Genomic DNA, 26,258 nt, shown 5'->3' on the forward strand with positions numbered 1-26,258 from the left:
GAATTGCTTGAGGTGGAGGTTGCAGTGAGCTGAGATCACGCCACTGCACTCCAGCCTCGGTAATAGAGCGAGACTCATCTCAAAAAAAAAAAAAAAAAAAGATCTGGCCTAGGCCAGGTGCATTTTCTCATGCCTATAATCCCAGCACTTTGGGAGGCCCGGGCAGGTGGATCACTTGAGGCCAGGAGTTTGAGACCAGCCTGGCCAACATGGTGAAACCCCATCTCTACTAAAAATACAAAAATTAACTGGATGTGGTGGTGCACGCCTATAGTCCCAGCTACTCTGGAGGCTGAGGCATGAGAATCACCTGAATCCAGGAGGTGAAGGTTGCAATGAGCCAAGGTGACAGAGTGAGATTCCATCTCAAGAAAAACAAAAAAAATAGGGCCGGGCGCGGTGGCTCACGCATGTAATCCCAGCACTTTGGGAGGCCAAGGCGGGTGGATCATGAGGTCAAGAGATCGAGACCATCCTGGCCAACTTGGTGAAACCCCGTCTCTACGAAAAATACAAAAATTAGCCAGGCGTCGTGGCAGGTGCCTGTAATCCCAGCTACTCAGCAGGCTGAGGCAGGAGAATCACTGGAATCCGGGAGGTGGAGGTTGCAGTGAGCCAAGATCATGCCACTGTACTCCAGCCTGGCGAAAGAGTGAGACTCTGTCTCAAAAATAATAGTAAAATAATAATAATAATAACCAGGGACAGGCGTAGGTGGGCACTGCCCACATGGTTCTCCATGGGCCCCTCTCAGTTCCCAGCCAGCTGGGGACACCTTTGCCCTAGACTGCTTTGATTGTGAGCAGAGCTTGGGGCTCCAACCCAAGGGCCGGGCTGTTTGGGGGGCCAGGGCTGCATGCCTCCGCATGTGCGTGTATGTAGTGGGGCATGTGAAGGTGGGGGGAACAGTGCTGAGGAGGGTGGTGGTGCTCCCACCCCATAAAGGGCCATGGCTGCCTCTCGGGCTCCGCCTGGGCTCCTCAGAGTGAACACAGGGGTCTGGGTCCTGGTAGCAGATATGGAACAAGGCAGGGGCGGGAGGGGTGCCAGGCATTCCTCCAGTTGGGGAGAAAGGGGGCTTTGTTGCCCGAAACTGAGCCGCCCCCGGTCTCCTTGCATGCCCAGGCACTCAGCCAAAGATAGAGAAGCTCATACCGTACAGGCGGCGGTGCCGAGGCCTCTCCTGAAACTTCAGCCTGCCCCGGCCCGGGCACCCCTGGTCAGTCGCTCCCTCCTCCCAGCCTAGGGCCCAGACAGGTCCATTAAAGGGTGCCGATGCCAGCCTGGGAGGGGGTTTGGCTGGGGACTGGAGTCCAAGGAGAGGCAGAGGTTGGAGTGGTGGTGTCAGGATTAGGGAAATACCTGCACCCCAGCTGAGGGAGGGGTGAGGTGTGAGTAGCATTCTGGGCACTCACACACTCTCAACCGGTCTCCCCCACACCCTGTAAGGGAGGTACTGTCAGGCCCATTTTACAGCTGAGTAAGCAGAGGTTCAGCAAAGGGAGGGCCTGCAAATCAGTCCTCTGACCTCAAAGCTCCAACCTTGGAGACTCAGGGACACCTGGGAGAAGGAGGGGGCTGCCAAGTTGTCCCCAAGCTGTCCCCATGAGAACCTTCCCTCTCTAAGTGCCTGTACAGAGCAGCCAGGCCTGGGGCTGGTGCCAGCCATTACCTTCCAGGGTTGTGAGATTAAACGACCCCCTCACAGACCAGTGTAGCTCTCAGTAGATGTTTAATAAGTGCTCATTGGTGCCCTGGGTGACAAGTCCCTGTCTTTCTCTAGGCCTCTGTCCCCCACCTGTGCCCTGAGGTTGCTTCCCCCAGGCCTGTCTTTCAGGGATTGGGGTCTTCTTATCTTCCAGCAGACTCGTGGCCTCCTTCTCCTGGCCCCCTTCTCCTCCCACTGGGAGGCCCCCCAGGGCTGTCTTCCTCACCCCACAGATTCTGCTTGCAGCCTCCTCTACCTGGGATCTGGCCCTAGATTTGACAGTGGCGCAGGCAGGAGGCAGGGGGCCTGGAGCTCCTTTATCTCTGCGGTCTCCCTTGAGGGGGGTTGGGGGGCAGGAGGGCTGGGGTATGGAGACAGCCACAGGGGTGGCAGCAGGGTCTCCAGTCTGACCTGGAGGCCCAGCTGGTGGGGGTGGGGGGAGGGGGCTCTGGAATGCACAACCTCTTGCCGTCCCCTCCCTCAGACATGGGTAAAACACAAAGCGCCTTCCTTTGTCCCCAGCCCGTGCTTAATAGGATTGGAGGCTGGGGGTGGGGAGCAGGCCTCTGGTGCGGGACACCCTCCTGCGCAGCCACAATGGGGCCCTGTGACATCATGCTGCCCCCTGCTGTGATGTCAGAGGCCGCCACAATGGACCTTCCCAGCCGCCCAGACTGGGGGTGGGACAGATGGCTGGGGCAGGGGTCGTGGGGGGCTGGGCCAGGACACCTGCGTCCTCCTCAGTGGCTCAGCCCGGGCCGGCCGTGGTTCTGAAGAGCAGGCCGGCAGGGCCAGGCAGCACTGGCTGCAATGCCACTAAGGACAGGCAAATCCTTAGTGGCATTGCACTCCAGCCTGGCGAAACAGTGAGACTCTGTCTCAAAAATAATAATAATAACAATAATAATAATAATAATAATAATAAGCAGGGACAGGCGTAGGTGGGCACTGCCCACGTGGCTCTCCATGGGCCCCTCTCGGTTCCCAGCCAGCTGGGGACACCTTTGCCTTAGACTGCTTTGATTGTGAGCACAGTCAAAAGTCATAAGTCGACCAAAAAAGTCATAAATCGACTTTTCTTTGGTGTGAGTCAACACTTAGACCATTTTTTTAAAAGAGGACAGAGCCGTTTTGAAAAAAGTAAAAGTTGAGATATTCTTGCCTTTTATCCTGGCTCACCACCACCACCTGTCAGTTAAGGGGAATTGAGCGGCTTCCTGGTGCCCACCCTTAGGATAAAGTAAAATCCTCAGCACAGCAACAAGGCTCAGACCCTGCCCACCCCTTCAGCCTTGTCCCTACCTGCCACCCGGCCCCCTGCCCTCTGCCTTCAGCCACACTGGCCTTCCTTCAGCTTCTGAGCCTAACAATTGCTGTTCCTTAGCCTTGGAATACCCTTCATTCTTCCCTACCGTTTCTTCCTTCAAATCTCAGCTTAGACACCGCCTCCTCCAGGAAGCCTTTCTGACTCTCCACAGGCTGAGCATGTTGTTCAATTCCTGGGTCCCACAACCCCCATGCCTGTCATATCACAACATTTAGCTTTTGAATATTCTCTCTGGCAGACTAGGAGTTCTGTGACGGTGCAGCCTGGGCTCTCCCAGCCCTTGTTCTCTCCCCAGCACGGAGCAGCATTCATTGAGTCCATTGATTCCTTCATCAAATATGTGGGGGCACCCACCGGGTGGCAGGTCTGGGGATCTAAGGGAAAAACAGGCATGTCCCCATCCTCATGGAGCTGGCCACTGAATGGGAGGCAGGGGTCAGTGATAGAAAAGTATCTCACCACGTGGGGCCACAGAAGCAAGGTCAAAAGCGGCACAGATGAAACATGCCTCTATGTGGTAGAGGTTGGATGCACCTTTAAGATGGGTGATGGGAGGCGGGATGCAGTGGCTCAAGCCTGTAATCCCAGCACTTTGGGAGGCCCAGGCAGGCGGATCACGAGGTCAGGAGTTCGAGACCAGCCCAACCAACATGGTGAAACACCGTCTCTACTAAAAAATACAAAAATTAGCTGGGCGTGGCGGCGCACGCCTGTAATCCCTACTCAGGAGGCTGAGGCAGGAGAATCACTTGAACCCAGGAGGCAGAAGTTGCAGTGAGCCGAGATCGCGCCACTGCACTCTAGCCTGGCGGTAGAGTGAGACTCCCTCGCAAAACAAACAAAAAAATGGGTGATGGGGGCACCCTCTTCCAGGGTGTTACTCATGAGCCGGTAAGATCGTGCTGAGGATGTGGGGAAGAGCCCCAGGCAGCGGATGGCATTTAGCAGATTTCAAGAATCTTGTGTGGAGACTGAGTCAGATGTGATAAAATGGAAAAAATAAAAAACAACAAAAAAAGAAAGAATCTTGTAAAATAAACGGAGGGTCTAGAGAAAAGCATAAGGAGACCGAGGCTCACTCACTGGGAAATTCACTGATAGCTTAGAGCAAAGCCCTGCGGCAAGGGGCTGGGCTCGAATCCTGGCCCTGCCACTTGCTGGCTGTGGAGCTCTGGGCAAACCCTTCACTTCTCTGCGCTTCATGGTAGGGTGACTGGATCAATTATTGTCCAATTAAAGACAGAGGGCAAAAGGGGGAGCTATTACAACCAATTATACCAGGATGACAGGCCAAAGCCAGGACCGTCCTGGACAGACGAGAAATATGGCCCCCAGCCCATGGGGCAGTAGTAGGACTAAGTCACAGAGTTTTTGGGAGGATTAAATGAGTTAATCCTTGGGAAACACTTTGAACAGTGGCAGCACATGCAATGCGCTTAATAATTATTAGCTATTAGCATTTTATTACATACACGCACACACACACACACACACACACACACACACAAGCTCAGAGGAGAGGGCCAGACAGACACACCTGAGTGCCATTCAAGCCCTCTGTGATCCACAGCCGACCACGATAGGAGCCTGGGGGAGGCAGGGTTGATGTGTCCCCATTGCCTGGCAGCAGAATGGGCTCTGCAAAGGTCTCTCTCTCTTTTTTTTTTTTGAAATGGAGTCTCGCTCTTGTCACCCAGGCTGGAGTGCAGTGACATGATCTTGGCTCACTGCAACCTCCACCTCCTGGGTTCAAGTGATTCTCGTACCTCGTACCCCAGCCTCCTGAGTAGCTACAATTACAGGCATGCGCCACCACGCCCAGCTAACTTTTGTATTTTTAGTAGAGGCAGTGTTTCGCCATGTTGGCCACGCTGGTCTCGAACTCCTCACCTCAGGAGATCCACCCACCTCAGCCTCCCAAAGTGCTGGGATTATAGACGTGAGCCACCACACCCGGCCTGCAAAGGTCTCTTGGAAAACGGGTGATTTGATTTGAGCCTGGAAGGGTGGGTGTATTTTCCACAGACAGAAGTAGGGAGGGACGTGTGCGGGAGTGGGCGAGGGCTCATGGGGAACCGCGGGCAGGTCTGGGAGTCTGGACCACATTAGAGTACAGGGGAGGGGTGCAGAGTCTGGGGAAGTGTGTCCTGTGCCCAGATGCTGGGATTGGTTGGCCAGGCCCATGAGGCCTGGTCCTGGGGGAAAGGCCCCTCCGCCCAGCAGGAGACCTGATCATGCAGCCGCCTGCTCTGCCAGCCCAGTGTGGAAACTGCATCCGTCCATCCATCAGGCTGCTGAGACCGTGGGGAATGTGATGAGGCTGCGGAAATGGGGCCCGGGCCCAGCAGGAGAAAGGGGGCCCCCACCCCGGGCAGGGGTGGGATGTGGCTGCAGCTTCCCAGAAACTGGGTCTGGTTCTGCCGACAGAGACTGGCTGACGGTTTGGACTGGAAAGCCAGACCCAGAGGGCTGCAGTGGGGCCTGCTGGCCGGGCTACCCGGGGCTGCCAGGGGCTGCCTGGGGAGGGGGTGCCAGGAGTGGGGAGGAGGCAACTCTGTGGTGGAGGCAGGGGCCCCTCATCTCAGCCAGGACAGACTTCCTGGAGCCGTCCTCACTACAGACGGACAAACTGAGCCCCCATGACACCAAGGGATATGCCCAGGAGTCCACAGCCAAGTCAATAGGAGGCGCCCAACAGAACCTCTGTCTTCCCTTCCCAGTCCAAGGGTCTTCCTGCCGTTTCCTAAAAAGAACCCAAGGTCCCCAAATGTCACTGAGCAGCAGGCAGTGGGATGAGCTGACTCTTGTCTCCTATGCCACTTTGTCACCTCCTAGCTGTGGGAACTTGGTCTGATTACTGTAACCTCGCTGAGCCCCAGGGTCCCCGAAACGGGGATAAATGTATGCCTCTCAGGGTCATGTGACCCTTGCATAAGACAGTGTGGGTCTTGGGCTGGGCATGATCACTGGCATGGCACACTCACTGGCACTGTGGCAAGTTAAAACCGTGTCACCAGGCACCAGCCTTAGATTTCCTAATTAATTAGCAACTCCTCTAGGAACAGGCAATGCTAGAGGAACACCCACCACCTACAATGGTAGGTGTTCAGAAACACTCAACTGCTTCTCTTTACCAGCTTTTGTGGTCCCTCCCGGCCAGCCAGAGGGAGCCCAGGACCATTGCACAGCACTTACCACGTTCCCAAAACCCATATCCGGCTCCACAGGGCCCTTGGATCTCAAAAACCCAGCCCTTGTCCCCCGCAGTTCATTTGTTTGTTGAACAAATGTTTATTGAGGGCCTACTGGGTACCAGACATAGTTCCGGGGAGGGGCGATGCAGGCACGATGCACAGAATGGGCGAAGGCACAGAGGGCCTGAGCTAAGGACTCAAGCACTTCCCGCACACATTCATCTGCCGCCTGTTCTAGCAGCATCTTTGGTGCCCCAGGCCCCATCCCAGGCCCCCTGGGCTGCAGCTGGAGCTGAGGGGGTGTGAATGGGGAGGCGAGCAGAGAGCTTGCCAGTCCCTCCAGAATTTGCTAATTAATTAGGAAATCTCGGGCTGGTGCCTGGCGACACGGTTTTAACTTGCCATGCAGACTGGGAGCGGCAGAGAAAGCAGGCACCTCCCTGCCCAATGCCTCCGTCACCACTGCCTTCACCTCCTTTGGGGCTTTGCTGGATGCATCAAAGGCTCACCAAGGTCCCTACGGCTCAGAACCCAGAAAGGGCTGCAGGCCCACTTCTCAGCAGAGAAGACTAAAATCAGAGATGAAGGTTCTGCTCGGGGTGGGAATGAGGGCAGGGCTGCTGTCCTACGGCTGCTCCTGACACAACAGCCAGGGGTTAGGGTGGCATAGCAGGTGGAGGAAGCTTGTCTTGGTCAAATGGGGCCCAGATGTTGGAGGGGAGACTCAAGCCCCACCCACAGAGGTCTGGAGTCAGAGCCAGGCACTTCTGGGACACTTCTTCCCCTGCCTGGTGGACTCTCACTTGACCTCCACCTCAGCTTGGATGGCTCCTCCTCCAGGCAGCCTGCCTGGACTTTCTAGGCTGGGTCAGGTGCCCCTCCCCCGTCCCCGCCCCAACCTCTGGCTCCTGTAACACCCAGCTCTGCCCCTTCTTAGCCTGAGTCCTACTCTATTACCGTTGCTGCCCCCACTAGACTAACAGTCCCATGAGGGCAGACAGGACCCTTATCCATCTTTGTGGACCTTGTGCCCAGCCTGGCATAGAGCAGGAAATGGCCACTGAGAGAAAGGACAGAGCGGCAAACCATCTGGATACCTGGGCTGTGGGATGTGGTGGCATTTGGAGACCATGGGCAGGTTATGGTGCCTCAGTTTCCCCAGAACCAGTGCTTCTGAGACCTTATCTAGGGAAGTGTCCATGATGGCAGAGAGGGGAGAGGGCGGCTCTGGCCAGTTATGTGACCTCCCTCCCCTCGGTGTTCAAATCTGTAAAATGGGATATTAATAGCATCTACCTTGAAGGACCGTTGGAAGAATGAAATAAGCAAACACAGGCTAAGTGCTTAGAACAGTGGGTAGAAAAAAGCCTTGTGTAAGTGTTTGCTGATACCTGATCTTCAATTCAAGCTCAATGTTGGTTGGTTTGTTTTTTCTCTGATGATATTAACTTTGATCACTTGGTTACGGTGGTGTTTGCCAGGTTTCTCCACTGTAAAGTTACTTTTTGTTTTCTTTCTTATTTGTTTTAACCCTTTCTGTACCTCCCTAGTGTCTTTCTTTGGAAGGGCATCCAGTCCGCAGTCCAGGCAGTGGGGAAGTAAGCTTTACCCACTAGGGGGAAAAGAATCCACCCCTTTGAAATTCATCTGTAAGGAAGATTTGTCTAGTCTCCCTCCACTTCTTTATTTATTCAAGCTTTTTTTTTTTTTAATTTTTTGAGATGAGGTCTCACTCTGTCACCCAGGCTGAAGTGCAATGGCACAATCTCGGCTCACTGCAAACTCTACCTCCCAGGCTCAGGCGATCCTCCCGTTTCAGCCTCCTGAGTAGCTGGGACCATAGGCGCGTGCCACCATGCCTGGTAAATTTTTTGTATTTTTGATAGAGACAGGGTTTCGCCATCTTGGCCAGGCTGATCTCAAACTCCTGAGCTCAAGCGATCCACCCACCTCGGCCTCTCAAAGTTCTGGGATTACAGGTGTGAGCCACTGCACCCAGCCTTTAATCATTTATTTATGTCAGTATGGACTTGTGAATATTTATTTTTGACTTCAGATTTAATCTAATACCTCATCGTTTTGTTGCTCAGATTGTTCTAGGTTTAGCCCTTGGGAGTTCCTTAGGGCTGGCTCCTGTGTCTCTCTGGCACAGCCCCACCTGTTTATTTTTGAGCACTTCTTTACTCTCTGATGCTCCAAGACGCTTCCAGCTCATCTTGTATTTTCTCTGCTTCAGCCCCAGAATCAGCCATTTCTCTAAGAAGCCCTGGTCCCTTTCATTGGAGAATGGTTTTTAGGAAGCAAGATCTGCGAGCTGGGTGTTCTTATTGCTACGGGGGTCTTCCTGCATCTAGGCCCTCTAGGAGACAGATCTGGATTTGCTTTAATTTAAAAATAAAGTTTCCCCTCCTGCCAATTGCAGGGTCCATTGGAGACTGCAGACAGCTGCTCACTGGGTTTTGAGCATCGGACCTGTCTGTGGCCCACAGGTTCATGCGTTCTCACATGCCCTTGGAAGGGTCTTATGTCCAGGACTTCAAGGGAGAGAGCACACGAGGCCACCTCCCCCCATACTGAGCCACTTCCTGCGTTCATTCCTGCTCATCAGCAGGGCCATGGCTGAGTTGCTTTGGGAATGGGACTCGGGCCTGGTCTTGACGTGCCCTCATAGCCCAGATTGCTGTGGGTTTGCAAGCTGCAGGCTTATTCCCTGTGGGCCAACAGCTTTGTCAGTGGTAGCGACAGTAGCCATAGCCCAGCCACAGAGCTAAAGTGGCCACCTGGGTCAGGCCAGGCCAGGGTCAGGCACCAGGAAGGCCTGACTCAGCCGTCATACCTAGCACACTCAGGTGGCCCAACACTAATGGGAGGAAGGCCCAGCCAGGTGCTCCCTGCACTCCCATAGCTCACCCAACCCCAGCCGCACCTGACACAGGTAGTCAGGTGTCTCATGGATGCCCAGTGGGCCAGGACCCAGAGGGAGGCAGCTCTCCTGCAGCAGCAGGGGTCAGGGCAGAGCGTGCCAGTTTTGAGACCCCAGGGCAGGCCGAACACCCTCCCGACTTTGCCAGCGCCTCTCCTGTATCTCCCCAAAGCTCCAGGCTGAGTCAGGAGCTCTGGGTTCCAGACCTGCCTCTACCAGTGACAACAATCATGCCACTCCCTGCTTGAAACCTTCAATGACTCCTTATTGCCCTCAACTTGAAATCCCCACTCCTGGGTCTGCTTTACAAGGCCCTAGAGACCTCTCCAGCACCTCACGTCATGCCTTAATAACACCAAATTGCTTGTGGTTCCCTTGCACAACCATGTGGTTTCACGCTCCCGCGCCTCACTCTGTATCTCCCTCCCTTGGCTTCGCTGGTTAACTCCTAGTAGTCCCTGAGGTCTCAGCTCTGGGACCACCTCCTCCAGGAAGTCTTCCTCCTGGGCCTCAGATCATCTCTGCTCCCTGGTTACGTTCCTGGTGACCTGTGTTTGACACCTTCCTAACCCCCACTATGAACGACCTCTGACATGCAGGGCAGCAACCTGGTAGAGTGGAGAAGGCTCAGGTTTGAAATTAGAACTCTGGTGCTGGGCGCGGTGGCTCATGCCTGTAATCCCAGCACTTTGGTAGGCAGAGGTGGGCAGATCACAAGGTCAAGAGATCGAGACCATCTTGGCCAACATGGTGAAACCCCATCTCTACTAAAAATACAAAAATTAGCTGGGTGTGATGGTGTGCGCCTATAGTCCCAGCTACTCGGGAGGCTGAGACAGGAGAATCGCTTGAACCCGGGAGGCAGAGGTTGCAGTGAGCCAAGATCGCGCCACTGCACTCCAGCCTGGCGACAGAGTGAGACTCCGTCTCAAAAAAAAGAAAAAAAGAAATTAGAACTCTGGCTTTTCTTGAGACTGCTGTGTGACTTTGGGCAAGTCGCTGCATGTCTCTGAGCCTCCATCTCCTCATCTATGAGAAAAGCATCCCACTGAGATTTCTGACCTTGCTTTCAATTCTGGCCTCTGCCCCTAACTTGCTGTGTGGCCTTGAGCAAACCCAGTTGCTCGGCTCCAGCTTGGTTTTCCTTCTCTGTAAAATGGGGCCGCCCACAAAACTCATAACAAAGTGTTGAGGTTCCGACAAGCTGAAACCTGTGAAAAGCTTGTGTAAACCTCAGAGCCCTACATGGATGGTTGAAGGATCCATTTCGACAGCTCCGGGGAGCCGTGGGAGGGAAGCTGACGGCGGCTCTTGCTGTTCTCCTACCTCCCAGCCCTCCAGAAGGCTCTGAGCAGCCTGGAGATCAAAGATGATTGGGGCCTGCTGGCATGGAGGCCGGGCTTGGCAGAACCTGCTTGCCGGCCCCCTGCCCACCTCCCACCCACCCCTGCTCCCAGGGTTAAGTGACGTGTCTGCCTTGTACGCGAATCTCTGTTTAAACACTTGGGGTTTGGGAGGAACCCTCAGCCCCTCAACTCCCACCCAGGAAGCTCTGGGACCCCACTGCTTTTCCCAAGACTGAAAGCCAAGATCGGTTTGAATCATCTGCAACTTTATTCCAGAGCAGAAATAAGTCATTTTCTAACAATAAATATAAAAAAAATAAATTAAGATTCAAAAAAAATTTCCAACAAAACAAAATCCTTAACACTGACAGAACAGAAACTGCTGTCCAAAGCGATGAGAGATGGGGCCGACTGGGGCATGGGCAGGACACTCCTGCAGCACCGGCCCCTGGGTCCCCAGCTCAGGAATGTTTGACACCCTCTGTCCCCAGCCCTGGCGGGGACCCCTGCCACACACACACATTCTCTCCACAAAGTACAAAATATATATTTAAAAACCTCAACACAACCAAGCATCTTGCAAAGGCCCAGGAAAGCAAGGGTTTGGCCAGTCAGGGATGAGGACGGGGCCCGAGGGTCTAAAGAAGGCACTAGAGGGACGAGGACCACTTTGGGTCTCGCCCAGTCAAGTTCACAGTCTGCCCTCTTAGTGTGAGGAAATGGGGCTTGAGGTACCCTGTTCACTTGGCGCTGGGCCAAGCCCCCCATCTCCTGAGATGGCCTCATGTGGGAGAAGACGAAGGGGAGGTCGGCTTGGGAATATCCTATATGTCTGTCCGAAGGCCGTGGCGGGGCTCCTGCTCCAGGGATGCTGGGACATGGCGGTGCCTGCTAAGTGCTCGGCTGTGTGTGTCTCGCAGGGAAAGAGGGCCCGGCCCAGCATCCGTGGTCATCTCCTCAGTTCAGGCCAGGGTGTCATCCGAGACCCCTCAGCAGAAGTTGCAGGAGGAGGAAAGAACTAGGAATAAATAAGGTCCCCAGTGGCCCAGCATGGCACAGCAGGGAGGCCATTCTGTTTCTTCAAGTATTCTTGGCCGATGGGGCTCCAGGCCCTGTCGAGGCTCAGATGGGGATCCCCACAGTGTTCACCTGGTCCTTGAGTCCCAGCAGGCTGTAGGCGATGCGCTTCTGGTGTCCGGGCAGCCGCACCCCAATCCTCTTGATGTCACTGTGGGCCCAGAGGGAGAGAGGGAGAGTTAGGGGCTGGAGCAGGGGAGGGGGCCGGGCTGGGCGGGGACAGGACTCGGTGGGCGGCTGGGGAGGGGAGTGGAAGGAGGCAGAGGAGGAGGGTGGAGAGGGTGCCTTGGGGACCTGTAGGGCAAGAGAGCTCTGGTTAGGTAGGCCTGGGAGAAGGAGCCACAGCCTAGAAGCTTGCCAAGGTGGCCCACCATCAACAAAGTTAGGAAAAGGACAGAAGCCTCAACTCTGTACGATGCTTTAAAAAAATAAAAATAAATCAAATCTTCTGAATTATCTGTGAGGCAGGTGCTCTTTTTCATCCCCATTTTGCAGATTAGAGAACTGAGGTCAGAGAGGTGAAGTGTCTTGCCCGAGGTCACACAGCTAGGAGGTGGAAGAGCTGGGAATCAAACCAGCTATTAACAAATGCCTCCCCTCCCCTCACCCCTAGTCTGTCCCCAGTGCCCCCAGCTCAGGCCTCCTTCCCAGGAACTCTCTAGGGATGTCGCTCAAAGCCTCTCTGCCCAAGGTCTCTTCCCATCTGCTGCCTCATTTCTCCCTCACTCCTTCCAAGTTCCCACTGCTGATCATGAAGGAAGGACTCGGGAAATACTTGAAGGGTTAAACTCTGCCAGTCTTCAAGGGTGAGGCTTGCAGGTCACCAGATCCAGTGACTAGGAAGATGTCTTCCCTTGGGGAAACCTCAGTTTCCTCCCGTGTAAAATGGGAGCTACTGTCCATCTGGAGGGCGAGAGACCTCAAAACCAGCAGTCGCCGGGGAAGGCAGCATCAGTACCAGATGGACAGATGTGCCCAGGAGCCCATAGCCCTGCTTTCCCACCCCCACAGGGTACACACTCTCCTGGGGCCCCCTTCCATGTCCCTCCGTCCCCTCATGAAATCACTTATGCTCCCAGGAACCTGTGAGGAGGGCATTTATTACTCACTTTGGGAGTTTTCTCCTCCACTGTCCTCACCCACTTGCCCAAACCCATGAAAACACCCAAGTTTTTACGGGCTATCTTTTGGCTGTAAAGGGAGCTAATTATATGATGCAAGATCCTAGTTGCAGTTCTGCAGACACGACTTTCCCACAGGCTCCGGGAGCCCCGGCACAGGCGCAGAGCAGGGAAGGGCAGACCCAGGTGAGTGGGGGGGACTCCAGGACCTCCCGCAGAGGCTGGTGCTCCCGCAGCAGCAGGAAGGCTGGGACATTTGGGACATTTGGGAGAACTTCCTATGCTACCCGCACAGGACGTTTCTAACCTATACAGTTGGAGGTGCTGAAAAAACAGCAGTTTCCCACACACTTGAAGTTCTCGAATTGTGGTCCCTGGAAAAGCGCTCAGAACACGGGGAAGAAGACAGGACTCCTGGCCTGACACCCGATTCACTCGCCTTGCAGTTCCGCAGGTGGGGCAAGGAGTCTGCATTTGGTTGAATCCCAGAAGAAACCTGACATCCGGTTTAAGAAGCAGTGGGTTGTAAGCTCCAGGAGGACAAGTGCTGAGACCTCGCCATCTGGGCCCATCACCCCCACAGCCCCTGCTCCCGCCCCCACCCCTGCCCAGGGTCCAGGATAGGCCTGGCACATAGTAGGTCCCTAGGGAGTGTCTGCTGCATGAATGAATGAGCGAATAAGTGCTTTAGCGGAGACTGGGCCGTTGCTGGGCCACCTCTGGTCCCTCTTGCAAATGGCAGTGGTTAATCTCACAGGATGGGAGCACAGTTTGCTTGTGAGGCCCTGCGTAGAAAACTCCAAGGCCATATACTCGGTGAGCTCCTACTGTGTTCTGGCCCTGGGTGCAGGGAGACGGGAGTAAGAAATGGCTCCTGGAACCTCACGTATCAGATCATTCATTCATTCAGCAAGCATTCCTTCAGTGCCAAGCCTATGCCAAGGGCACTGGAGACCCTAAGATCTACAGCCTGTGCCCTCGATCCCCACACAGGATGCAAATGCTGTAGTCCCAGCTCTGGACAGTGCCTGGGGTTGGGCTATTTTTCTCGGGTGCAACATCCACCCCTTTCATCAGCTGCTCACAAAACATCTGGGACCACTAGTCTAGCTAGAAACCCAACTGACTCCAAAATAGCACAAATGGAGAAGAGACAGTGGCTGTGGGACCCCAGGGGAACAGGCAGGTGGTCCCCTGGGAGGGAGTCAAAGAGGCAGGAGGCTGAGAAGGGGAGGAGGTGGGACACTGAAGCCTAAATCCTGATCCCATTGGGAAAGGCACGCATTCCCCTGCTCCAAGCCTCCCATTGGGACCCATGGTGTGTGTAGACCCAGGCTTCAGGTTTTAAAAAGTCCTTTGAGATCCGCATTTATTTGGAAAGAGGCAGAAGGGAAGGAGGAGGCATGCAGGCCCCAGCTCTGAGCACCAGTGGCTGGTGGGAGGAGCGGGTGGTGGAGGGCGGGGGGCGCCGAATGACTTCCTGCCTTTATCCAGGCCCTTTCACAACAACGCGCACTGGAGTGCACACACACACACACACATACACACAGCCTCCATCCATCCAAGACTGCTCCGTCCCTGCTCGTGGGAAAGGAATTGGCGAGGAGCACCCCGGGCTATTTAGGGAAGCTTCTAAGAACATGTGTTTCCTATAAGCACTTCTTCATGCCCTCAGCTCTGGTCATCAGAAGAGAGGCTGTGTTGTCCTTGGTGGGAGCCCCTGGAGGGGCAAAGGGTCTGGTGGATGTTCCCAGGGAAAAGGAGAAAAGGAGGGGGCATTTGCACAGCGCTAGGGGAGGACAGCAAGGGAGTGGAGGAAAAGAGGAGAGCAATGAGGATTTAGCACCTACTGTATACCAGTCGTGTCATCTGCACTACACCCATGCAATCCCATCAAACTTGATCAAGGTCACTCGCTAGGAAGCGGTAGATGCGGTACTTGAACCCAGGCATGTGTGCAGAGCCCAAGCCTGTAGCCCTGCTGCGCTGGCCGGCAGCAAAAGACATCCTGTGATCCATCTCCCCTCCCTACATCTCCCCGCCTCCCCTCTGGTCGGCTCTGTTCCTGCCTGCTTCCCATCACCGACTGTCCCCTGAGGGGGGCTATGGCCTTGGCCAGCAGGTTGGAAGCCCAGCTGAGCAGTTTCCAAAGGCCCTAGAGAATGTTCATGAACAGGCTCAAATCCCAGAACTTCTGTGACCTAGAACCATGGGAGGCCCAGGTCATCCCCTCCATACGGTTCCCAAAACCTCCCAGCCTCCCGGTCTGTTCCCGCCATGACCTTGGACCATGCACAAGCTGGGTTGTTGAAACCAGCACTATTTTTAGAGGCACAAAAGGCTAAGAGGATAGTGTCTTCCCCCTCCTGGGACGGAAGGAGGTGTCTGTGCCAAGGCCATGCCGGGAAAGGTCTCAATGCTGGAGCTGGGAAGGAGAGAAGAGCTCCCAAGGGGCAGCTCGACAAAGGGGCAAACCCAGGGCCAGCAGGGAGTAAGTGGCACTTCTCGCCAGGTGGGACTGCAGGCTGAGAGCCAACCAAGTGGAGAGAGGTGCCAGGGGTAGGCCAGGGGTTCTCTCTCCTGGGCAGCAGCCAGTGTATCTTGGAGAAGACTGCTCCAAACTGGCTGTGTGACCTCAGGCAAGCCAGTAATGTCTCAGCCTGTTTCTCCACCAATGACCTCTCCGATCCCTGTGCTCTGGGACCCCGACTGACTGGGCCTGGAATCCTGCTCTCCCCGTCATGGCTATGGGACCCTCGGCAGGTCACTGCACTTCTCTGCATCTGTTTCTCACCTGCACCTGTTTCTCACCTGTTAACAGGACTCACCCCGCTGGGTTCTCATTCAAAGTGCTGAAGCAGAGATGGCACATGGCCCTCAGGAAACAGTAGCTACTGTTATGATTACGGTTACTATTATTTCCCCACTCTGGTAAAGGATATAGGAAGAGGAGAGAGCTGAGAGTGGGCGCCCAGAGCTGCCAGCTGCTGGCGGAGTTCTGCCCTTCTCTTCCAAGGAGCCTCTTCCCAGAAGAGAAAGAACAAAGAGAGGAGCATTGAGGGGCAGGGAAGAGGGTTGCGGGGGCATGGAGGCAGCCTCCGGAGTGGGAGGCGGGAGGTGAGGGGGGACGGGAAGGGGCCTGACTCACTCGTTGGTCATCTGCACCACCTTCTCGATGGCAGTGTAGCCGGCCGCCATGAAGTGCTCTGTATACTGCTGCATCTTGATGGACTCCAGCCACTCGGACACCGTGCGGAAGGGCACCCCCTCCGAGCCGCTCGTGCTGGGGAGCCGGATAGACACCCTGCAACAGGAAGCACTGCAGGTGAGGGGCTGCAGCACCCAGTCCACCCTGGGCCCCGCACCTGCTCCTCCCTAACCTGGACGATTGACTCGGCTGCCCCGTGCCTCCGTTTCCTTATCTGGGCAACAGGGAAGCCCAGTCAAGTAGGGTTCAATGAGACCTCCTGGCATGTTGGGAGCACTCAGCATCTGTGACTACTGCTGCCCCTCCACTCCTACTAACAGGACCACCACCAATAACTACCACATCATAAAAAGCTACAAGCAGAGATTCCGGATCCTGAGGTCACAATCCCAGCCTGACCACTTCCAGCCATGTAAGATATTCAATCGCCCTGTGTCTCAGTTTCCTCTTCTACAAAATGAGGACCACTGGAGGACTCATCTCGTAGGTTGTTTAAATGGATGAAAACATATTAAGTGCTCACGCAGTGCCCTGCACACAGACACATAAGCTGGTTGCTTCTATGAGGATTTCCTGGGCCATCGTGTTCAGTGTAAGTCAAGTCCACACATAACTTCTTAGCCCCCAGCAGCCCCCAACTTCCCCTGGGTGCCCACTCTACCGAAGTGGCTCAGGAGTCTGCAGAAGGAAAATTGGGGTCATCATGGGCAGAGGGCATAGAACTCACCGGGGGTCGAAGTCAGCCAGGGTCTTGAGGGAGTCAGGGGCACGAATGAGCTTGTCCAGGATGCTGACGATGTCAGCGAACTTGGGGCGGCGGGCACGCTCCTGCTGCCAACACTGCATCATGAGCTGGTAGATGGCGGAGGGGCAGTCCATGGGCGTGGGGAGCCGGAAGCCGTCATTGATGGCTTTCATCACCTGGTGGGGCATGAAGGTCAGGGGCGCTGTTGCAGAAAGCCACTGAAACCCACTGCAGCCTCCAGCCTATGGAGGTGGGCAGGGGAGGGAAGGGAAACAGGAATATCCCAGAAACAGACGGGAAGGGCCTTTCTTGAGCTGCCACCCAACCTTCAGAGCTGCCCAAAGGGCAAATGCCTAAGGGGCTGTGTCCAGAGTTCACTGGAAGGGACTTTTTTTTTTTTTGACTGAGACAGGGTCTCAGTCTGTCACCCAGGCTAGAGTGCAGTGGCGCTATCACACCTCACGGCAGCCTCAACCTCCTGTGCTCAAGTGATCCTCCCACCTCCGCCTCCTGAGTAGCTGAGATTACAGGCACGTGCCACCACGCTTGGCTAATTTTTTAATTTTTTGTAGAGACAGGGTTTCGTCATGTTATCCAGGCTAGTCTCGAACTCCTGAGCTCAAGTGATACTCCTGCCTCAGCCTCCCAAAGTGCTAGGATTACAGGCATGTGCCATTGCTCCCAGCTAGAAGGGACCCTGCTCCCTCATAGGGCACCAGGCAGCAGCCACACTGTGTGCCCTCAGCCCAGCCTCCCTCCCATCTCTCTTCCCCTCCTTCTCTTCATCTGGCTGCCTTACAGTGCCCTTGGTCTTGGCAGAGATGTGACCTCTTCTGAGAAGCCTCCCAGGCCACCAGGCTGAGTGAGGCACCAAGCACACATACACACACACATGCATGCATGCACATGTGCACACATACGGATGCACACACATGCATGGACACACGGATACACAAGTACACCCCACTCCTTGTTTCACCTCTGCACTCTCTGAATCAGCTCCTGGAACCTAGCACAAGGCCTGGCACGCAGTAGATCCTCAAGAAATATTTACGGGACTGGGTGCGGTGGCTTATCCCTGTAATCCCAGCACTTTGGGAGGCTGAGGCGGGTGGATCACCTGAAGCGAGGCGCTAGAGACCAGCCTGGCCAACATAGTGAAACCCCGTCTCCACTAAAAATACAAAAAATAGCTGGGTATGGTGGCGCATGCCTGTAATCCCAGCTACTCAGGAGGCTGAGGCAGGAGAATTGCTTGAACCTGGGAGGTGGAGGTTGCAGTGAGCCGAGATCATGCCATTGCACTCCAGCCTAGGCAACAAGAGCAAAACTCCGTCTCCAAAAAAAAAAATAAACATTTATGGAGCAAACCTAAGTAGGTTCATCTAAACTGTCCTCTGCCCAGCCCCTGCGGTTTGAGATGAGTAAAGGGCTTGAGTTCAGGTCTGGGCAGGCCTGGGGAGGGCAACGGCACCCACCTCGTGGTTGGACAGCTCCCAGTAGGGCCGCTCGCCGTAGGTCATCACCTCCCACATGACAATGCCAAAGCTCCACACGTCGCTGGCAGAGGTGAACTTGCGGTAGGAAATGGCCTCCGGGGCGGTCCAGCGGATGGGGATCTTACCGCCCTGCAGGGAACCCAGGCCCAGTCACCACTGTGCCCTCTGGCTGGCCCCAGGACCATTGCAGCCAGGCCCCACGACCCCTCCCTGGACTCCTACAGGTGTTCTGCCTCCTGAAGCCCATGCCCAGGTGTGCAGGCGAGAAGACACCAGGCAGGGCGAAGGCCGCTTCTCCCTTGAGGTCCCCTTCCCCGACTCACACTGGTGGTGTAGGTGGCCTCAGGGTCGTCCTCCAGCACGCGGGACAGGCCAAAGTCAGACACTTTGCAGACCAGGTTGCTGTTGACGAGGATGTTGCGGGCAGCCAGGTCACGGTGCACATAGTTCATGTTGGCCAGGTACTTCATGCCAGCTGCGATGCCCCGCAGCATGCCCACCAGCTGCAGCACGCTGAACTCGCCATCCTTCTCCTGCCGGAGCACGGGCGCTCAGCTGCGGGCCAGCCCTGAACCCGCCAGGCCAGCCCCAGGCTCAATGGCCAGGCATCCCCGCCCCCTACAACCCACATCCTTACCCTAAGGAACTTGTCCAGGGCCCCATTCTCCATGTACTCAGTGATGATCATCATGGGCTTGTCTGTAGTGGGGTGGGCACAGGTGAGAGGTAAGTGGGCCCAGGCATGTGGGAGAGGTGGGCACAGATATGGGGGAAGGTGGGCACAGGTGTGGGGAGAGGTGGGAACAGGTGTGGGGAAGGGTGGGTACAGGTATGGGGAGAGGAGGGAACAAGTGTGGGGAAAGATGGGCACAGGGGGAGGAGTGGGCACAGGTATGGGGAGAGGTGGGTTCAGGTGTTGGGGAGGAGGGCACAGGTATCGAGGACAGGTGGGCACAGGTGTAGAGGAGGTGGGTACAAGCATAGGGAGAGGTGGGCACAGGTGTAGAGGAGGTGGGTACAAGCATGGGGAGAGGTGGGCACAGGTGTAAGCACGTGGGTACAGGTATCGGGAAGAGGTGGGCACAGGTGTAGAGGAGGTGGGTACAAGTATGGGGAGAGGTGGCACAGGTGTAAAGGAGGTGGGTACAGGTATCGGGGAGAGGTGGGCACAGGTGTAAAGGAGGTAGGTGCAGGTATGGGGAAGGTGGGCACAGGTGTAGAGGAGGTGGGTGCAGGTATGGGGGGAAGGCGGGCACAGATATAGGGGAGGTGGGCACAGTCACAGAGCCCCTGCTAGGTGGCCCCTCTCCTCCCAATGTGGGCAGGCCCCAAGCCTCACATTTGGAGACGACGCCCTCCAGGCGGATGATGTTGTGGTGGCTGAATTGGCCCATGATGCCAGCCTCGCCGAGGAAGTCCACTCGCTGCTTCTCTGTGTAGCCAGCCTTCAGAGTCTTGATGGCCACCGGCACCTCCTTCTTCCCCGAGGATGTCTTCAGCGTGCCCTTGTACACCTCCCCAAACTCTCCTGTGGGCAGACAGGGTCAGGGGAGCGCCCCAGTCAGCCCCGGCACGAGGGCTCCCACCCTGTGTCACCACCGCTGCCTCCTCAGGGCCCCTCGGCAGGGGGCCGACCTCACCTGCTCCGATCACCTTCTGCCGAGTGACACAGGACGGATGGATCTCGGTAGTGAACTTCAACACAGCCTGGTTGGGGTCCTCATATGTGTGGGGGTCCACGTATGTCTTCAGGGGCTTCAGTTGTTCTGGAAGGAGAAGGGGTGCGGTCACAGGCAGCTCAGGAGGGGCCCCGTGGGGGGTGCCCTGGAGTCAGAGGAGAAGGGCACATGATCTTCAGAGACTTGGACCAGGCTGTGGGGGATGGACCCCTCAGAGCTGCCACGGAAGCCTGCGGCCCCACCCCAGTGCCCTGGGAACACCCTGGTTGCCCCCACCTCCCCCACAGAGCTGGGGACGGTGCGGGCAGGGCTGGGCCTGGAGCAGGGGCTGCATCTCACCTGACTTGGAGAAGTAAACGTCCTCCGGGGACTGGCGGGCACGCAGTTTCTTCCTCCTGAAAGAGCCCCACGGGGAACCAAATGCAGGGAGGTCAGTGAGGTCTGCTCCGGCCAGGGAAGCCTCCTGAACCTACTTTGGTCCTAGGAGGACCTGGGGTGCTCAGAACGCGGCCCAGTCCCCGCTGTCGCTGCCCAAGCTCCACTCTCAAGGCTGAGGGTGCGGAGAAGGTGGGTGGAGGAACGGGGAGGAAGTGAGCGAGCCAGGACTCCCTCTCCGGGATCTAGGCCCCAGAATGGCCCCTTAAGCAGTGGTGACGAAGGCATTCCCATTAGAGCTACTCGGGGATTCCTGCCTGCGTGTCCAGAGGAAGTGTGGACGCATCATTAATAACAAGAGCAGAGGTAATGACCCCCGTGTCCCGGCCCCACCGCGTGCCAGGCACTTCGCTACGCACTCGAGCTCATATATCCTTGCACCATCCGGAGGCAGGGATTAAACTACACTAGCATCCGGTGGGCCCCATCGTTCAGATGAGGAAACAGAGGTTCCTGCCCCATTTTCCCACCCAAGTCCCTGTGGAGCCAGGGTATGGGCTCTGACGAACCTGCGGTGGATAAAGAAACCAACTCCTGCCAGCACCAGAAGCAGGACCACACCGACAGCCACGCCGCCAATCACCGCCAAGTTGCCAGATCCCTCCGGGGCTGGTGGAAGAAATCAGCTGATGACAAGGGAGTTCCCCCACAAATCACAGCAACACCCAAGCTGCACCCAAGACACCTGGGCCCCTACTGTGTGCTGGGTGCTTGCACTTGGGAAGGCTTCAGACAGTACTTAGTCCCATTTCACAGACGATCAAGCAGAGGCCTTCCCGAAGGTCTCACAGGAGGTATTGCAGGTATGTGGGGCTCAAAGCTCTGGCTCTTTCTGCGATGTGGATTTGAACTTCCTCACATCACTGTCGTGAATCCACATCCCGGCTCCTCCACCCCTCAGCCCTCCATGCTTCCCCCTCCCCAGGCTTGGGGGCAGTCCTCAAAGGGCTGTCCCAGGCCCCCGCTGACCGAGAAAGGGGCATTTCTAAGTTCTTTGATTCACTTCCTTTCCCAAGATGTCTCAATTGCTTGGTTCTGGGCCCTGGCCAGGTCCATGCCCAGGGTCCCCCAACTCACACAGTGTCTGGAATTCGTGCACCTTGCTGCCGGCCCCCTGGCCCTCCTGCGTCAGTGCCTGCACCTGGACCAGGTAGGTGGTGTCCGGAGCCAGGTCATCCAGAGTCACGGAGAAACCCTCAGTGCGGCGCACATTGTAGCTGTTGGAGTCTCCCTGTGGGTGGGTGGGTGGGCGGCGGAGGAGTAGGTGGTGAGGGCAGGGCCGGGGCCTCGGCTCAGCCCTCTGGAGACCACCCCGAGCTAGCGAGGTGGCTTGCCTTTGTTAGCAAACTTGAGGCTCTTCTTACAGAGGAGGAAACTGAGGCTCGGAATTAAGTGATTCACTCAAGGTCAGAACCACTAAATGCATGAGCCAGGACTCAAACCGAGCTGTGTGGGGTCCCAAAATTCTGCCCCTGTCCTCACCCTGACTGCCTCTTCCAAGGACACCATGTCTTCTCTCCTACAAATCTCTGCTGTGCTGCCTTGGGAGATGTACCCCCCTAGCAGACTCCAGGCCTGTTTCTCCATCTGCAGAAGGGTGCTTCTTCAGATGCCTGGGTGGTTTGGTGAGCATCTATGTGACCAGCCTGTCCGCTGCTCTCGGCCCAGCTACAGCCAGCCCCGCCCCTCTGGGAGTTACCTTCTTGCGGTAGGTGACCTCGTACTTCCACACGCGGCTCTGCTGCGGCAGGGGGATGCTCCAGGAGACGCTAAGCGAGGTGGTGCTGCGGCCCTCCAGCCTCACCTTGGGGGGCTCTGGGCAGGACAGGCAGTGGGGGAAGCGGGTAAGAAGCTGCCTACGAGCAGGCAGGGTTTGGGGGGGACAAGTGGACGTGAAGCCAGATCCTCCACAGCCCAGATTCTTTCATTTTTTTGAGATAGGATCTCACTCTGTCACCTAGGCTCGAGTGCAGTGGCATGATCTCGGCTCACTACAGCTTCGAACTCCTGTGCTCAAGTGATCCTCCTGCCTCAGCTTCCTGAATAGCTGGAGCTACAGACACGTGCTACTGTACCTGGCTAATTTTTGTATTTTTTGTAGAGATGGGGTCTCGCTATGTTGCCCATGCTGGTCTCAAATGCCTGAGCTCAAGCAATCCTCCTGCCTCAACCTCCCAAAATGCTGGGATTATGGGCGTAGTCACCATGCCCAGCTCCCAGGCTCTTTAGATCCCAACCTAGGATCCTAAACTTCCAGCTCCAGAGCACAGGGCCAGAGCCCCAGGCCTCCACCCTGGCCCCATCACAGGGGCTGGCACATCAGAGGTGCCCCATATTTACGAGTGCATAAATAATAATAATAATAATAATAATAAAAGGCCAGGTGCGGTGGCTCACGCCTGTAATCCCAGCACTTTGGGAGGCCGAGGCGGGAGGATCACCTGAAGTTGGGAGTTAGAGACCAGCCTGACTAACATGGAGAAACCCCATCTCTACTAAAAATACAAAATTAGCTGGGCGTGGTGGCGCATGCCTGTAATCCCAGCTACTCGGGAGGCTGAGGCAGGAGAATCGCTTGAATCCGGGATGCAGAGGTTGCGGTGAGCCAAGATTGTGCCACTGCACTCCAGCCTGGGCAACAAGAGCAAAACTCCATCTCAAAAAAAAAAAAAAGAAGAAGAAGAAAGAAGAAGAAAAGAAGAAAAAGGAGGAGAAGGAGAAGGAGAAGGAAGAAGGAAGAAGGAAGGACTAACTTTTGCTGAATGGTTTTTTATTTTTTTCTTTTGAGACGGAGTTTTGCTCTTGTTGCCCAGGCTGGAGTGCAATGGCACGATCTCAGCTCACCACAACCTCCGCCTCCCGGGTTCAAGCGATTCTCCTATCTCAGCCTCCCGAGTAGCTGGGATTACAGGCATGCGCCACCATACCCAGCTAATTTTTTGTATTTTTAGTAGAGATGGGGTTTCTCCATGTTGGTCAGGCTGGTCTCGAACTCTTGACCTCAGGTGATCTGCCCGCCTCAGCCTCCCAAAGTGCTGGGATTACAGGCATAAGCCACCGCGCCCAGTCTCAATTCTCAATTATTATCCCACTTTACAGGTGAGAACATTGAGGCCTAGAGAGGTTAAGTAACCTGCCCACAGTCACAGAGCTCAGAAGCGGATCTAGAGCAGGAGTGTCCAATCTTTCAGCTTCTGTGGGCCATAATGGAAGAATTGTCTTGGGCCACACATAAAATACACCAACACTAACAATAGGTGATGAGCCAAAAAAAAAAAAAAAATCGCAGGCCAGGCGCAGTGGCTCACACCTTAATCCCTTAATCTCAGCACTTTGGGAGGCCAAGGCGGGCGGATCACGAGGTCAGGAGATCGAGACCAGCCTCGCCAACATAGTGAAACCCCCGTCTCTACTAAAAATACAAAAAATTAGCTGTGTGTGGTGGCACGTGCCTGTAATCCCAGCTATTCCAGAGGCTGAGGCAGGAGAAATTGCTTGAACTCGGAAGGCAGAGGTTGCAGTGAACCGAGATCGAGCCACTGCACTCCAGCCTGGGCAACAGAGCGAGCCTGTCTCAAAAAAAAAGGGAAAAAAAATTGCAAAAATAATATCATAATGTTTTAAGAAAATTTACGAATTTGTGTTGGGCCGCATTCAATGTCAGCTGGGGCCGCATGTGGCCCACGGGTTGGACAAGCTTGCTCTAGACACTGTGCCTTTAACCACTTGCTCTGCTGCCTCTCTCTAAACACACCTGGGCCCCGGGTGGCCGTCCTCCTTAAGCCCCACCTGGACAGGCCCCATAGGGCACAGCTGCCACCCCTGGACCTCACCTGTCTGGTTGATGCTGACACTGGCAGTACGGAAGCTGCGGCTGGTCACCAGGCCTGAGACGCCGTTGCGGGCCTCCACGGTGAAGGTGTAGTTCATGTGGGGCTCCAGGTCGCTGACTGTCACACTGGTGCGGGTCAGTCCATGCGGAGGCTCCGAGTAGCGCACACTGGCCTCACACGGCCCGCACTCCCCAGACTCGGGCCAGCACTGTTCGCAGGTGACGCTGTAGACAATGTCCTCGCGGCCCCCGCTGTCCTGAGGGGGCGTCCAGCGCAGCTCCACCTTGGCACCCATGCCCACGGCCGTGAGGTAGTGTGGGGCGGAGGGGGGTCCTGCACAGACAGGAGGAGTCAGTGCTGTGCTGGACCCAGGCTGACACGTCACCCTCAGTCACACCACCCTGACCCACTGCAAGACTCACGTGTGCAAGGCATCGACACTGGGTCCTGAGGTGCCCGGAAGAAGCCTTCCTCACACTCGCAGGAGGTGGCACCCTCAGGGGATGGCAGCGTGTGCTCAGGGCACTCCAAGCAGGGGCTCTCAGATGCCTCAAACTTAAAGAATCCAGGCGAGCAGGCTGGTGGGCACAGGACAGACACAGCACAAGGACATCAGTTCAATCTGCTTCTACCCCACGTGACTGTCTCATTCCCTCACCAGGGACCCCTGCCCTGCAAGCAGGTCAATAAATCTCTATGGACCTGTTTTCTCGTCGGCAAAATGTCTTGTGATGGAAAAATGCATGGCAAGAGCCTAGCATGTACCGGGCACCCAGGAAGTGCTTCACACACATGCTGCAAACCTTTGCTTCACTCCCCACTGGCTCCTGCAAGAAGCACCACGCCCCTGAGTCTGGCATTCAAGGCCATACATCGCCTTTCAGCCAACCAAGAATCCCATCACAGCCTAGCTCAGCACTTGACCAAGCACGCTGCCCACCGGCCTCATCCCCTTTCCTCTGCGCAGACTAGTCTCTCAGGTCCCCACCTGGGTAGCTGAGAGCTGCCCAGGGCAATGACTGCCTCTTCTTGACCATGTGTGTTTGTTGACTGTCACCACCACCCTGACTCACTGGCCAGCCTCATCAGTGCAGGATGCCATTCCTGCAGGTGTTCCCTCCAGCCCAGGACCTGCCCACCTTTCCATCCGGGGCTGACCAGGAAGCAGGAAAGGCTAAGCCCCCTGGCATTTTCTCTGGCTCTGCTTCCAGGACCGAGTCATATCCGCCACTCACAAGGACAGCCAGGAAGTGACTCTTCCTCCCCCAGTGGCCAGTCCTGTCCTGGCCCAACAGGCTGGGGGCTCAGGCACCTGACTCCGGGGGCTTCTTCCTCCCACTGCCCTATCCTGTCTCATCCCGCCCCTGCCCTAAGCCCCTTCCTGGCCCTACAGGCAGGAAGCTGCCCAGACACAGGGCTCACGGTGCAGGGCTGTCCAGGGCTTAGGCAGCTGCTGAAGTGGCCAGGGTGGGTAGAGGTCACCCTAGAGAGCTCCCCCAACAACCCTACAATTATAATCCTTCAGATTGTTCTGATGAGAGGGTCCTGAGACACCTCCAACCTCAGCACCATGTTCACCACACACACAATGATCCTCTGCTCTGTGCCTGGCCCACCCCCAGTGCTGGGTATGCACCAAGATGAAAACAAACCCCTGATCTCAGGGAGCCGAAGCACCTGACGAGGTCTGCAAGACAGAGGGAGGAAGCGAGCTAAGAGCTAAGGGGGTGGAGAAGGGGAAACAACCTTGGCCAGGAGTCTGAGAAGTCACAGAGGGGACATTTTGGCTGGGGTTCAGAGGCTGCATAGGAGTTCAGCAGGGGAGTGATAGATGTTGGGAGAGAGAGTTAGGAGTGAGAAAGTGCATGACTAATACAGAAGGTATGAGTGGGTTTGTGGGCACAAATGTGGGGAGCAGCAAGCAATAAAACAGTTGAGAAAGGCCTTCAGTGCCAGGCCAAGAAGCTAGGACTTTATCCTGGAGGCAATGGAAAGCCGCTGGAGGTCTGATGTGGGGAAGTCAGATCCCTGCCGTCAGGAAAAATCTGTGCCTGGAGGCAGCTTTTGTCCAAGACCCTGGGGACAGCCTGGCCCCTAATGATCTAAGGACAGCCCCCTCCAGGGAAGCCAATTTCAAGTGCCCTGGCCCAAACAGGCCTGCTA

The 26,258-nt window shown here is 55.9% G+C and overlaps 1 protein-coding gene across 2 annotated transcripts in view; it reads right to left on the minus strand.

The window, feature by feature from the left end:
- Positions 1-10,743: 10,743 nt before the first annotated feature.
- EPHA2 (EPH receptor A2) overlaps positions 10,744-26,258 on the minus strand; it is a 31,297-nt gene continuing 15,782 nt past the window's right edge. Inside the window, exons 2-15 of one of the 2 annotated variants that reach the window (XM_058444549.1) lie at positions 24,518-24,673; positions 24,096-24,428; positions 21,962-22,077; positions 21,340-21,493; positions 20,772-20,871; positions 20,167-20,222; positions 19,789-19,914; positions 19,488-19,676; positions 18,786-18,847; positions 18,472-18,681; positions 18,128-18,277; positions 16,632-16,825; positions 15,845-16,000; positions 10,744-11,726 (exon numbers count right to left, since the gene is read on the minus strand). In XM_058444549.1, the coding sequence (XP_058300532.1) occupies positions 11,621-11,726; positions 15,845-16,000; positions 16,632-16,825; positions 18,128-18,277; positions 18,472-18,681; positions 18,786-18,847; positions 19,488-19,676; positions 19,789-19,914; positions 20,167-20,222; positions 20,772-20,871; positions 21,340-21,493; positions 21,962-22,077; positions 24,096-24,428; positions 24,518-24,673 (2,108 nt within the window). In that variant the 3' untranslated portion in view covers positions 10,744-11,620. The remainder of the gene's footprint in view (positions 11,727-15,844; positions 16,001-16,631; positions 16,826-18,127; positions 18,278-18,471; positions 18,682-18,785; positions 18,848-19,487; positions 19,677-19,788; positions 19,915-20,166; positions 20,223-20,771; positions 20,872-21,339; positions 21,494-21,961; positions 22,078-24,095; positions 24,429-24,517; positions 24,674-26,258) is intronic. The other variant, XM_032759041.2, reaches the window with a different exon arrangement.

The sequence above is a fragment of the Hylobates moloch genome, unplaced genomic scaffold (genome assembly GCF_009828535.3).
Source record: "Hylobates moloch isolate HMO894 unplaced genomic scaffold, HMol_V3 SCAFFOLD_9, whole genome shotgun sequence".
Taxonomy (NCBI): Eukaryota; Metazoa; Chordata; class Mammalia; order Primates; family Hylobatidae; genus Hylobates; species Hylobates moloch.